The sequence below is a fragment of the Chrysoperla carnea genome, chromosome 4 (genome assembly GCF_905475395.1).
Source record: "Chrysoperla carnea chromosome 4, inChrCarn1.1, whole genome shotgun sequence".
Taxonomy (NCBI): Eukaryota; Metazoa; Arthropoda; class Insecta; order Neuroptera; family Chrysopidae; genus Chrysoperla; species Chrysoperla carnea.
The window spans coordinates 43,921,195-43,935,366 of record NC_058340.1 but is presented as its reverse complement, the minus strand read 5'-3'; the positions used below and the strand labels follow the sequence as shown (position 1 = coordinate 43,935,366).

The following is a 14,172-nucleotide window of genomic DNA, read 5'->3' as shown; positions in this document are numbered from 1 at the left end:
TTATTTTACGTATTCAAATAATTTTGTAATTAGCCAATTTTCACAAATCCTTTTGTCTATCAGCATAGGATAAGTAAAATTCTATAGATAAGGATCTTTACAAAATAAAAAAAGGGACAAAAAAGAGAAGTTGATTTTGCAAAATCTTTAGAAGTACGAAAAATATGAACGTTAAAAATATGAAATTATCAATAAAAGAGGGTACAGAAAAAACAAATTAAAATTAAAATCGACCAAGAAATATATTAGTATAAGCATTTTTAAACTACTGATTAGACCGAGAGATCCGATCAATTTCGAGTACTATTTGTGCCAAGGAAAACAGTATAGAAAGATAGTATTTAACCTATATAAATCAACATTAAAAAATGATAATGCCAGCCACATTGCCTGAAATTCCGATCGTACCTCAGGCACTAGAGGATCGTACCGATGTCATTGGCACACTTTCAGAAGACCTACTAAACTTTAGTAGTAAAAATAAGACTTTTTTTCGTATATTACTGAGAGAAGTAATTCCGAAGTTAATCCCAAATCTTTATTTATTTAAAGTTTTGCTTTTTCTTTCAATATCCTATTCTTAAAGGTATTTTTTCATGTAATACTTGTTAATATTCTCAAAATAGATCTTATACAGTTAAAATTCTACTTGACAAATTACAAACACCTTTGTATATATCTTCTAGTAGGAAATTTATGTCGGTTGCAGATAATTACCCTAAAATTATTTTAGTTTCCATTTTTTTGTATCTCAGACCAATTTATTAAAAAATTTCAGTAGTTTAAAGTCAGTAGGCTTTAAGTTATATCCGGTGAGTATTCAAACTTTAAAAAGGATACGAATAAAGATATTGAAATAGTATGTCGGATGGTAAAACACATAAAAAGTATTGTAGTAAGCAAATCGATTGTTAAATTTTGTTAATTGTTGCTATAAAAGAATGCATTGCACTGCCATCTGTATCAACGAAATAAACTTTTATATTTTAATTCAAGTGTTCACCACAAAAACAGAATAAATTGGTTTGGTACCACGATAAAAGTATTACATGAGTATTTCAAAATAAAACTGTATTACCCACAACAATAATAAAAGTCACAAGTTGAGTTTGATATGAAATTGAATATGGCGTCAACGGCAGACACATCATTGAAATCTGTGACAAGACCTTTTCCTCGTTCTGAACGACGTTTGCAAAAAAAATTACGTAGCACCGGACAGGAATATGTATCAAGAACAGGAAAAATTGTTCCAGCGAAAAAAGTACCAGGTATGTTTCAACATACTATATTTATTAATAAAAATCATTTTTGAAAAATGCAAAGCCCATTTCTTCATATAATAATTGACAGTTCCGTTAATGGTATTTTATGCCAGATTGCTAAGTGATGTATAATGACGTAGTCATAACAAGGCCAAATAAATATTTATTGATTTTTTGTTTTCGAAATATTTATTTGCTATTTCACTAAATTTTAGGTTAGGTTTTCATGTTTTTGTTTTTGTAAGAAAAAAATTTTCATATTATGTCATTTCATTTTCATTTGACTTTTGACAGTTGTACGAACTGATTTTTTTTAGAGGCCAAATTTTTGAAAGTAAGGCAAATTTTACATTGACCTAGAAATAATTTTTTGAAAAAAAAGTTTGTTTTTTTTTTCACGTACGTGTTATTTATTTTTTTAGGTCAATTTCGTAAGAATTTTTATTTGTGCTCATTTTATTAAAAAATAATTTTTGTAAATATATCAATAAATTTACACACACACGCATCGATGTATTCTTATCAATCATTATCGTGCATTATTTGTTTAGGGTCTTTGATTTTAATTTTAATTTTTTTTTATAAAAAATATATAATTTTTGTATCAATTTAAAATACACAATTCAAACAAGACAGTGTTCAGGGTCACTATTTAATGTTATATCGTGATTATATGTGAATAAAAAAATTGTTGCTTAAAAAAAAGATTGTCTATTATGAAATAACTAGTTAATTTGTTGGCCAATATTTAAAAAAAATTTATTTGGTTGTAATTAGAGAAGACGTAAAAAACCCACAAAAATTATTTTTATTCTCAAAATATGTATTTAGTGTTTTCCAAAATCGATTTTTTTGTTATTGTTGTTACATAACATAACAAAAGTCATTTAAGAATTAATTTTTACGTTATACTTCATTAAAATAATGCTTAATTAAGTGATAATTTGATCAGATAAACATATTCTGAGCCAAGGTTTTTCTCTCTTAAAAGCTCATACACTAAAAGCATAAAAAACTATTGAAGTGTGTTATGCAACGCTTAATATAAACGCCAAGATACTTTCTACATTCTTGTTATTTGTATTTTACGAAATCAAATCGCAATATCTAATTGACATCGAAATTACACTCTCAAATTTTTACGAATTTGCCGAATTGTTTAGCCGAGTAACCATACGAGGATTTTTTCTTGAGTGATTTTTTCACTTTTATATAGATATTACATTTATTATATAGTTATTACACAAGAGATTACATTTTTTGCTTTTTTTAAAATGACGAATTTTGTCAAGAAAGCTTCGTAAACTTGTAGGCTATTTCGATAATAGGGTTATGCTTCGAAATTTTTTTTATTTAGTTTATTACACTTAAAATCGTAATGATTTTAGTGGGGCTTTAAACATTACAAGCAATGAGGTAATTAAACCTGCGCTTTCTCTGAGAAAGAATCCAATTGTCAATATAGGCAATATGTACCTATTATTACATCGGTGTAATCTTTGTTCACGTGTCTATGTTTACGCCAAGATTTTGAGCAGAAGATACCTTTTGCCTCGTTTTAATTGTGGCACAATTTCACAACAGAGTCTTTTCTCTGGAGAAAAGTTATTTTGTCGAAGATCCCTAGGGAGTAGTCTAGGATAGCCAGTCGAATTTCTAACAGATCCAAAAGGGTAGTTAATTGGCTTTTTTTTTTGTCAAACGCATTAATAAGGGAGTAAATAATGTGTCATCACTGATTAATATAACTAATTGTATCGTTATCTAATAACCACGATTACTATGAACGTTTTCAAACAAAAACCTCAGTGATAAAAACGTCAATATTTCCTATCATAGATTTTAAAAGTGAAGAAATTGATAAAAATATAGAGCAAAATAAAAAATTAATTATTTTGTAAACTGCATTATTAAAAATATGGGGAAATAATAGTAACACTAAACGCTATACGCTTTTTAATTTTATGTTAAAATATTTTTAACCAACGGAAACCACATATCTTGATAAAATATCAAACCACAGAAAAAAAATGTTAATTTAATATTTGTGTATTTATTTAAAAAATTTTATGGGCATTGTCATTTTTAAATTCAAAAATATAAATTTCATTTTTAAGGGTCTAAGATTATACACAGTAAATTGTTTAATGCGTTTCATTAAAACTCAGATTTTTACGTATTTTATTATATACAGAACAGAATGGCCTCAAATCGGGAATATCTGGTATTGTCAAATATAACCCGGTTAGACATTATCAAGAAAATCTTATGAAGCAATCCATTTGTTTGTATTCATTGAATTAATCATTGTTTTAACATAGATTTTTTTGTCGAAAATATCATATATGTAATAATCCCATATGGACGTTCTCTCTCATCTCCGAGGCATATTTTCTATGCTGCGCATGCCTAGGAAATTATTTTGCGTCTACAGGGCAAGATATATTATCTGTTTCACTTTGTCGGAATAACTTCGAGCTGATGGAGTGATGGCTCTGGGATGTTACTAATTGTATCCCACACCTTGCCATAAACAGGCGCTTAAAACGCAATAACTTAACAAGTATTAGAAAACTTTTCTGGTTGTTTTATTAATAATTAAAAGTGATTCATTAATTTATCTAGATCAGTGGATCATCATAATGCGACTGATTTTAATTACAAATAAATAATATTACGAGGAGACAAAGAAAAACCCTTTTCCAAATTTTAATTGCCATAATTTGTTATATTTTAAAAATTAATATTTTTTTTTAATAAATCAGGAATAGGATTCATGCAACCCTTTTTTAAAATCACCAAAGCATTTCTTCACAAATCTGCCTAAATGTCAGAGCGCGAAATAACTAAAAAAATGAGGAGAGAAAGCGGTAAATGTCAATTATATATATTGCAGGCTTGTAAAAGGAGCATCTGAACAATAATACTTTTAATACATAAAAGGCATAGAACCAATCCAAGACCTTTAAATTTCGGAGTTTGTTCTCTCATATAAAAAAGTGTTTGTTTTTTTCGTATTTAAAAACTAAGAATTGTATGATTCATATCTTATATTACGAAAAAAAATTTTGAAATCGAATAACCTTAAGTTAAAAAATAGATTATATAATTTTCTAAAATGTTAAATTCGAATAATATTATTGAAAATATTGATCAAAATTGAAGGTATATTTTATTATTCAAAATAGATCCCTTCTCTCCACTTCACGACAATAATCTAAGGGATATACTCATTTCCTTTGGGAATTCCATGTGTTTACAATTCATATCTTTGATCAACACATATGGATGACCTATATTTTTTTTCAAGTCTCGATTTTTTTTAAATATTATAGATAGTATAGCAGCTTTAGTGACAAATAGTTCATAAAAGACTAGTGACAAATAGTTCATAAAAGGTATTTCCTTGAAAATAGTTTTCCTAAATAAAACTTGGTCCTGATTTTCGCCCGGCAAACTGTTAATACTTATTGGTAGTTACGTGATATTTTTAGAAGTGCCATTTGATTTCTCTTACCTAATGAAATGTAAATATTTTACTTAAAAATGGATGCTAATCTTCTAAGGGATGGTGTTTAATTATTCACTCTACAATTACGCAACATGGGTTTTTATTTAATAAGAAACGACTGCTATAAAATGAGTTTGTCGCTGAATTCAAATTTAGTAGAAAAATGTTAACATTCAATAAAAAATTTTCCCACGAAAACTCTTTTTTTTATTTGCTTTAATAGTTGATAATTAAATCCAAAGCGGCTGGTCTAATAAATATGTTGCGTAAAATGTGAATATCCATGAAAAAATATTTCATAATGGCGCGCGGTTAGGTAAATGAGAATAATAAATAAATTAGATTAAATTAAAAATAACGAAAGTTTTACGCAGAAATCGATTATATTTTGTTATATTTATTATAAAAAGTTTTCAACAACATAACGCGTAAAATACCAAGTCAAGATAAGAATCTCAAATAACCATATAAATATAATGAACCCTGTTAATTAAAACCTAACCCCTTCAAAATGTTTGTGTATTTTAAAAACAAACTTTGTAAGTTTTGAATTACGTATATAACATAAAAAAAATTTTAAGTAGACGTTATAATTTTGTTTTTTGAAATGTTTGTGTATACAGAAGAGTGCATAAGTAGATATAGAGTTTAAAAAATTAAAATTTTTTGGTATTAATTAGAACAGGTCTTGGTAACGATTAATAACGATTTGTGAACTGATTATAGCGATTGTTTTTCATGATGATCGAACTCATGCTTTAATATTTATAACTAGATGCCCTAGGGCGCCCATCGAAAAATCTTTTTATATAAATGAAATTAGTATAATTATATTTCGATATATATAATTGTAAAAGCATCATAGAATCAATTTCGGTAATTATACATATTACTCATTTTCTTACCAAGTTTTCAGAAATAATTTATATTTCTAGTATTGGGAAGTAAGGGGGGGAGGATTAAACTGACGATGCCCTCACATATGCCCTATTAAGGCAGGGCGTTAAAAAATTAGTTTATAAATTTGTATTCTAATTTAATTATTTTTGTGGGAATTAATGATAAATAACTAGTTTAATTAAGAGCATAAGAATAAAGCATTGGTTGTAACACTGTTTATCGACTTATGTACCCCCTTTTACTGGTTTTTGTGTACCCTATTTTATAGAAGTACGGCTTCGCTTATTTTTTGGTGTTAGAAACCATACTTACTCTTTTACAAAGAGTCGAGAATTTTTCATAAGTGGAAAGTAAGTGAGCCTCTCGGTTAATAGATATTTTTAAGAACCATTATAGAGGTTTTTCGGACAGTTTTTATAGTAAAATACTGTTTGAAAGTAGTTTTTTGCGTGAATCTTAATGAATATTGTTTTAAATGGCTGTATAATGTAATTTATAATTTTGTTTTTTTAAAATTCGAGCTATTCCATTTTATTTAAACAACTTATTATCAATGAAATAAAAACTGATTAAAAATAAACTAAAAATTGAGAAATTAATAAATTATGATTTTATCATAACTCCTTTTTCCGTTTCGATATTTATTTAAACTATAAGTTCCTGATTGTAAATATAACAAAAAATAAATAACTTTTCTAAAGTAATCGACACTTGAAGCATTCCACACTATTTGATAAATTGCAAATTGACACTTGCAAAAACTCACGTATGTATAGTATGTACGGAAAATAGGCTAGGAAACAGATTATCTTGAATAAAGTGTTCTGTGATTCATTATTTCAGAATTTATTTTATCTAAGCACCATTTGCTTTTATAATTTTTTGAAAAATTAGATCTTTTGAAAATGAAATAAACACACTATATTCAAATTAAAACCTACAATCATATACACGGCTACATCATCATGTACTTGAAATAAAATTAGTAGCTAAGTAATAAAAAGAAAGAAACAACTTATGTATTTCAAAAGTTTTATTACAAAAACACGCCAAATAATCATGAATATTATAGCATATAGATGCAACGTCATTACATCAATTTACAAAGAAAAAGAAAAAAAAAGAGATTAAAATTAGTAACGGTTTTAAAATGTTTTGGTTGTTCGTATTTTTTTTTCTCAGTAAAACATTTTGACTTTCAAATATTTCAATTTCCTGTTATTGAAAAAATGTGTAATAATTACACATATGATTTTTATAATTATTTTTACAAGATTATTATTACTTGCTCGTTATATTCTAGTAATTAAAAGCAATTATGTATAATGTAACTTTACTTTTTTCCCATTTTTTTGAAATAATGCAACTTTATTAAAAAGCTAAACAGTTGAACTATTTACAATTTAAATTAAATACTTCTAGTTGTATTAAGTAGGTGGTATCAGGCTGAATGATATTACTATTCCAAGAATTAATTCATTTGATAGAGATAGAATTAATTCATTTGCTTGAACTACTGCAAAACCCACTTTTTGACAGAATTTAATGAATATTTTTTTCACAGACTAAAAATAGGGCTTACTTTTAAATCCCAAAGTTTTAGAAATTTTGGACGTTTAAAACACGGTAAGGAGATTATCAATGCCTAAGTTCCAAATTTTGATTAATTTACGTCAAAATTAATATCTCGAAAACAAAACGACGTAGTGCTATTCTTTTTTATATTCTAAAAACATTCCTTTAAACTCTCCTACCATTTTTTTCAATTCTGGCAAGAGAATTTTTTAATACCGCAAAAAATAGACGTGAGGGCAGTGAGTTTTAACATGCTTTGAATGTGAAATTGTTCTCGAAATCGCGAACTCTGCATCTGATTATCTCTCGATCTAAACGACCAAAAGTTCTGCAACTTCGGGATGTCACAGTTAACATTATTCTGAGTGAACAAAATAGAACAAATCTGCCGACAAGTGCTTTCACGCTTCTGAATTTTTTTACGAAAGGGAAATTTTCTACATATTGGCGAAAAATCTCGCGAAGAGACAATGACATTTCTGAGACAATGACTACTTTATTCAGGCTGGACTTTTTTAAGGGAAAAATATTAGATATTGCATCTGGAGACAGTAACCTTCTCTTCACAGATACATGTCTTAACTATTCAATTATCCTGTATATAATAGTTGTTTCCTTTCGTCCGCTAATCTTTATTTCTAATGCCTACCAGCAATCAGTGTTAAAAGTTGGCTCATAAAATTTTGTTCTTAATAATGTAGCACCTAGATAGAATTCATTTTCGATTAATTGGATAAAAATTTTCATAAGGATATCCGTCCTTCACAATTTGTAAAAAAAATCTTGTTATTCAGTTAATTTAAAGAATCGATTTTACTGAATTACATCAGATTATTCCAACACTACTATATTGCTGCTTGTAAACCAACAGCTGCCTAATAGAAATTATTGAACTGTGAAATAAATTTATTTCTCATACAATGATTTTTCATTTTTATTACTGGCTACTGCTGCTTTTGTAAAATAAATTAAAATTGAGTATGTATTTTCCCAAACAAAAAATTGTTTGTAGATAACAAAGTTCTTTGTATTAAAACCAAAACAGATACAGGAAATAATGAATTTTTATTTTCGAACTTTAAAGAAACTTTTCGGAATTTTTCTTGATGTATATTTTTGTTTAGTAGTTTCCCCTATAAATTATTTTACCAGGTCTTTCATACTATTCGAATAAAATTTTCGGCTATCTTAGCAAAAACTGTCCTTAGATATATTCAAGGAAAGCATTTACGTTTTGCAGTGTTCGTAATTTATGCACAAATTTAAAAAAAAAAAGCCAAAGTAAGCTTGACAACGATATTCGTGTTTGTTTGACAACATACAATCATTTACACATATCTGTAAGTTTACAGTAATTAACATATATTGGTCGCTAATTAATGCTTATATTGTGAATAATATCAGCTGTTTTATGAGTGACAAAGGCTATTAAGGAGAATACAAAAATAATCTCCTTCTCAAAAACTGCACTACCTAAGTATAGTAATGAAACTGAACTGTTTCTTCAGTCTTCAGAAAAAGTATTCAAACTAGTCTTCGGAGTCAATTCTGCTGAAAATATGTCTCATATTGAGATGGTTGACTCAAATGAAAAAAATTTGTACTTCTTAAAATAATATGAATTAGGCTTCCAAATTCTTTTAACTCGGAGGAACTCAAATGAGTAGCTTCCCAGTCTACTAATAATTGGCGTTGCCAATAAGCAAATTCACAAAATTAATCCGATTTGGAACGATATATGTAAATTTTTTCAAATAAAAGGTCTAAAATGCGAAATTCAAGAGAAAAAAAATTATCTTTATCTTTTCAACTCAATCAAAATTGAATTAAAGCATCTGTTGATAGGGTTTTATCGTTAGTCAAAAATAAATTATGAAATTTGAAAAACGTTAAAATTTATGTAAAAATATACTTAAATATTCTGATTTCGAGTCATAAAAGCACATTTTTCTTTTAAAATATTAAAATTAAAAATCGCCTTGCTGTGATGTCATATCGGTATGAACCATAGACCATCAATTAGTTCAGTGTAGACAGCTGGGTATAATATATCCATAGATAATTCAATTTATTATAATCAGATGTCTATGAATATATCTGTCAAACTTATTTGTGGTATTTCGTATAATGATACCGATATTACGTCATCAAATTGAAAGGCCTGAGTTTTTGACATTTTATAAAAGGTTTAATTTTAATTTAAGTTTTTGGCAAGAAAGCGTGTGTATTTTTCCGAAATAAATTTTTGGTGGCTTTTTATTAGCAAAATCAACATTTTGAGGTACTTTCTCAAAAATAATAGAATACCCTATTCTGGTATTTAGACAATACTTCAATCCAAGGTATTAATAGCGCTAGATTGTACTTTTTTCTGTTTATAAATAAAAATGTTTATAAACATCAATTGTGTTCTTGACTTAAATTATAATTAAAAGCACATAAATAATGGGAAACAATGCGTTTGGTTTCAACATAAGACTGAAATAGGACAATATTATTGTTAAGTATTCAGTTTTATGAAATTACGCACAATTTCAAACAATAACAATTTGTAGTAAAAAAAAATCCCAGTTTAAATTTCAAGATTGATGAATTAAAATATTTTATTTAAAAAAATCGTAATTGATATGTACAGAAAATATACTTGAATTATTTTAATAATCATTATTTACGATAAAAATTAATTACTGATAAAAATTATTTCGTAGAAATCCCGACAGCGACGTTCGAGTATGGATGTTTATATTATTATTGTATACATACATACGTTTGTATACAAAACAATAATTTATTATAATAAATGAGCAAAAATAAAAAAAAGTAGTAGTTAAATAAAATCGAATCAAGAATTAATATCATTTATCAAACATAATTAAAGCAGTAAAACAACACAAATGTCTTTTGATGAATTATGAAATAATCGTACTTGAAATCCCCACTAAGACCTACATTCTCATGATTCATTTCATCTATTCTTGATTTTTTTTTATATTAAATTTTTATCTTTATCTTACTCACTCTTTTTGTCAGCTAACATTATTATCTTTCAATACAAATTAATGACATACATACATTGAAACTGATTCTTCTTGTTTTTTTTTTTACTAGCTTGCATGATTTCTTAATTTTTTTTTTTTTATAAAAATGATACAGATTGGTCTTCTAAAATGGTTGTGTTGAACATGATTAATTGCAATTATTTAATCTTTAACTGTAGAAAGGGATAGACAATGTAATATGATAGACAATTAATATATGGAGTGGCCTGAAATTATAGCAATATCATATCGAGATGAAATTCTAAGAAGTACATATGCAGTTTTTAAATTCAATGTACTACCCAAGATAGGGTCTCGTTAATTTTCTTTTTTAGTTTTGAGAATTTCTCGATATTATTAGGAAAATAAAAATTTTTATTTTGTAGAAAAATAATTTTACTACAACAATTCAAAGGTCTAAAAGATAAAATTCGAAATTTTCAATCTGTTTTAAATTTTGCATTTTAAAAAATATTCAGAAGATAATGGTAAAATTTATTTTCTACCAAGAGTTCTTCTCAGGACTTTTCGGTTTTCCTGAGTGATTTGTTCAATTCATTCTTATGAACGACCTAAGACATGACGAAGGTGCGGGTTCGACCGACTATGCTTGTGAAACTAATGCTTACCAACAGGCTAAAGGAGCAATAATCCTAGTGTGTATAATGAGCACTCCTAGCTACTAAACCCTGTGACGTGGAGAATTTTCTTATTTATTCTGTAAAATTTATTCAATTTTTCCGTGAATTTGAAGTTTCTGGGCTCCAGTAGCTTATGACTTCCGGAATATTATTAGATTAATTGTCAGTATCGAAACATCAAAAAAGGTCATTCAAGAGACGAGGACATTTCCTTGCCCACGAAAATGAGAATAATAAAAATTAGAAGACGTAGATAAAATTTAGAAGACCACACTGTATATTTTTATGACTCCATTTAATGTTTCATTTCATTCAAATATTTGTTACAAAAAAATAACGTAATATCTTTCTTTGCATGATTTTTATTTGATTTGACATTTTCAAGTTCATTTTTTTCCATAAAACATTTTTTTCGAAATAAAAATTGTTGAATATTTTATATTATGTAGATTCTGTAACGTAAATAATTTATTTTCTCCCTTTTTTCTTAAAAGTCCACTTTGATTTTCCTTTTCCTTTTTGTACCGTATATTTTAAATATAAAATTTGCATGGAATGTACATAAATTCCAAATTTGAGAAAACCGTATTTTTTTAAAAGTAGAGTACTTGATTTTTCTGTTTATTTTCTTTTGTATTTCTTAGTAATTTTTATTTTAGCATGATTTTTAAAATAAATATAAGCTTGTAAATTATTAAGTTGGTACTAAAAATTTTTTTATATATTTTTTTAAAAATTAAGTGGACTTTAAAGGAAATTCATGAATTTTGGAATACGTTTAACTGATTTTCAGATTTTGATACAGATGTGCTCTGCACGTGTCCCCAAAAATGTGATGAGCGTGTATCCAGAGATGCTCGTGAACAACTATTCAATTATTTTTATGGTTTAGCCGATTTTGAGAAACAGAATGCATTTTTACGTTTACATTTAACAGTGCGATCACGTCCACCTGACGATGATCCATTTCGACAACATCGACGTATCACATGTAAATATTTATTGCCAATTTTACCAGAGAATAATAAAATTGATGTTTGCCAAAAAGCGTTTGTAAATGCATTTGTAATCACTGAGAAAAGGGTTCGTCGTGTTCGTGAGAAAATGTTTGCACAATTGGGCTTAACAACATATCATCATACGGAAAAACAGAATCAACAGCAACAACAACAACAATTGCAATTACAACAATTACAGCAATTGCAATTACTACAACAACAATCAAAAATTAATGTAATTCATTTTCCATTGAATGGAAAACCTCCAGATGGTATACCAGATGAGCCTGAGAGTTGTGATAGTCCGGAACTACCAGATCCAAGAGATAATCCACTGGTTCCATGGGGTATTGTTTTACCAGAAGGTGTTACAATAGCTCCTGTAACCCAAACTGCTGATCATGTAAGAGATATTGCAATTGTTAACAATTTCTTTTCGAATCAATTATGGAAACCAGAATATATAACATCATAAATTGTAAATATTGCAACAGTGTGTGTATGTAAGTGCATCATCCCTTTCTCTATCATCATTAATCTGGGAATTCAGATGCTCCCAGAATAATTTTTATAATAATTTTCGTAAAATGGAAACGGGTAAAAATAATTTATTGACTTATTTTTTAAGAGTATTTTGTAAGTGTAAACACAAATCAGGGTTTAAAATATTCTTAAGATGTTCATTCCACGTTGAAGTAAAACAATAATTAAGTAGTAAAAATTTTATACGAAATATTTTTCATACGTACTAAATAAATATTCTTTTTAAGTAATTTCAAACACATTTTGCCTGGCTACTTATAACAAAAAAAGGGCAATATTATACGTAGACTAGCTTTATCCACTTGTTCTTTTTGTACCATGCATTGGTGTATACTCTTTACACTTAGTGTAGGTAGAAAATGGTAGTCTTATAACACTAATATAATTATCTATCCTTTTCTACTTACATTCAGCGTACTACTACACTGAGGTAAACAGAACAACTTTAAATATTAAATAAAACCAAATTCGAAATCTTATTCTGCAAAATTTAAAGCTTACACAATTTCAAAAAATTTTGATTTCGTGAAAATCGCGTAAAATTATTTACGGAAACCAACAAAATTCGTGATACACTAGCCAGAAATTAATCTATTCTAGAACACACAAAATATAGAGTCTCTAGTTTTAGTCTATGTATACAGGTGCCAAGATCACTACAGACAAAATAATACTAACATTTATGTATTCCTTGCGCTCAATAAAAATGCAACACTATCTATATATCATAACATTATATGTGAATTACATGTACTGTTACAGTAATATCACTTAGAGTGGTTCAACTTTTGCGTTTGTTTTGACTTAAAAGTGTACGTCGTATCAAAAAGTTGTAAAGGAAATTTTTGGATAGAAATTCGATGTAGAAATGATGGTATTATTTTGTATATAGTTATGTGGGCCCTTATATTGCCTTTGCTAAAAAGTAATACGTATTAATTATTTGTGATTTTTTAATTAATTAAATTATTATTTTTTCTTTTCTTTTAAGTTAATTTTTATTTTTGGTGAAAGATTTATTTTTGTTTTTTATTTTTATTTTTGTTCCAAATACCAAAGGTTCTCTTAATATAATGTAATTTTTCCGATACAAAAGCATTCAAATTTAGTAAAAATAGTATTTGTAATTATTAAGAACACTTTAATAATCATACCATTTACCAAATTGTGCCTCCTTTTTCGTGGACCATAAAAAAATATATATCTTACTTACTTAAAGTACTTGTCAATTATTGTGTTCAGATGTTTAAAATTAAAGATGTTCAAATAGACGATTCACATTTATCAGTCCAGTAAAAACTTATTCGATTTTAATTGCTTATTGGGTAAATATTTCATATTGAAGCATGAGTTAACACAGAATAAGTAATTTTGCATCGATTGCAATAAAAAAAGGATTGTTATACAGAAAAATAATTTAATATTTACTGGACCTTAAAAAATGTGAATCGTACAAAAAATATGTTTTTGTATTCGGGTAAAAAAAAGAATAAAATGTTTACGTATTTATCTTAACAATTTCAATAGAAAAAAGTATCATTTAAAATTCCAATATTCGAATTTAAAAAATAATTTTATAAGAAAAAACTATTTATCAAAAAAAGCTTGCCTCAAAACCAAAATATTTAACGTATTTTGAAGTGTACAAAATAATATTAACGATTTATATGAAAAAAATTTAATATATATAATAAATATAAA

General features: G+C 26.9%; 2 protein-coding genes across 3 annotated transcripts in view; one reads left to right on the top strand and one right to left on the bottom strand.

Moving 5' to 3' along the window:
• LOC123298497 (cAMP-dependent protein kinase type I regulatory subunit) overlaps positions 1 to 14,172 on the bottom strand; it is a 125,558-nt gene that overhangs the window by 85,712 nt on the left and 25,674 nt on the right. The gene's annotated exons all lie outside the window — the stretch shown is intronic.
• Positions 1,123 to 13,424, top strand: LOC123298498. Of its 2 annotated transcripts, none has more exons than XM_044880517.1 (2): positions 1,123 to 1,271; positions 11,736 to 13,424. In XM_044880517.1, the coding sequence occupies exons 1-2, from the start codon at positions 1,127 to 1,129 to the stop codon at positions 12,401 to 12,403; spliced, it is 813 nt and encodes a 270-aa protein (XP_044736452.1). In that variant the 5' UTR covers positions 1,123 to 1,126; the 3' UTR covers positions 12,404 to 13,424. The 2 variants fall into 2 exon arrangements, with proteins under 2 accessions (XP_044736452.1, XP_044736451.1); XM_044880516.1 differs by having other exon boundaries at positions 11,724 to 13,424.

Coding starts and splice junctions, on each gene's coding strand:
- LOC123298498 (XM_044880516.1), top strand. CDS start 1,127: ATGGCGTCAACGGCAGACACATCATTGAAATCTGTGACAAGACCTTTT. Junction 1,272..11,723: donor TCCAGCGAAAAAAGTACCAG/GTATGTTTCAAC, acceptor ACTGATTTTCAG/ATTTTGATACAGATGTGCTC.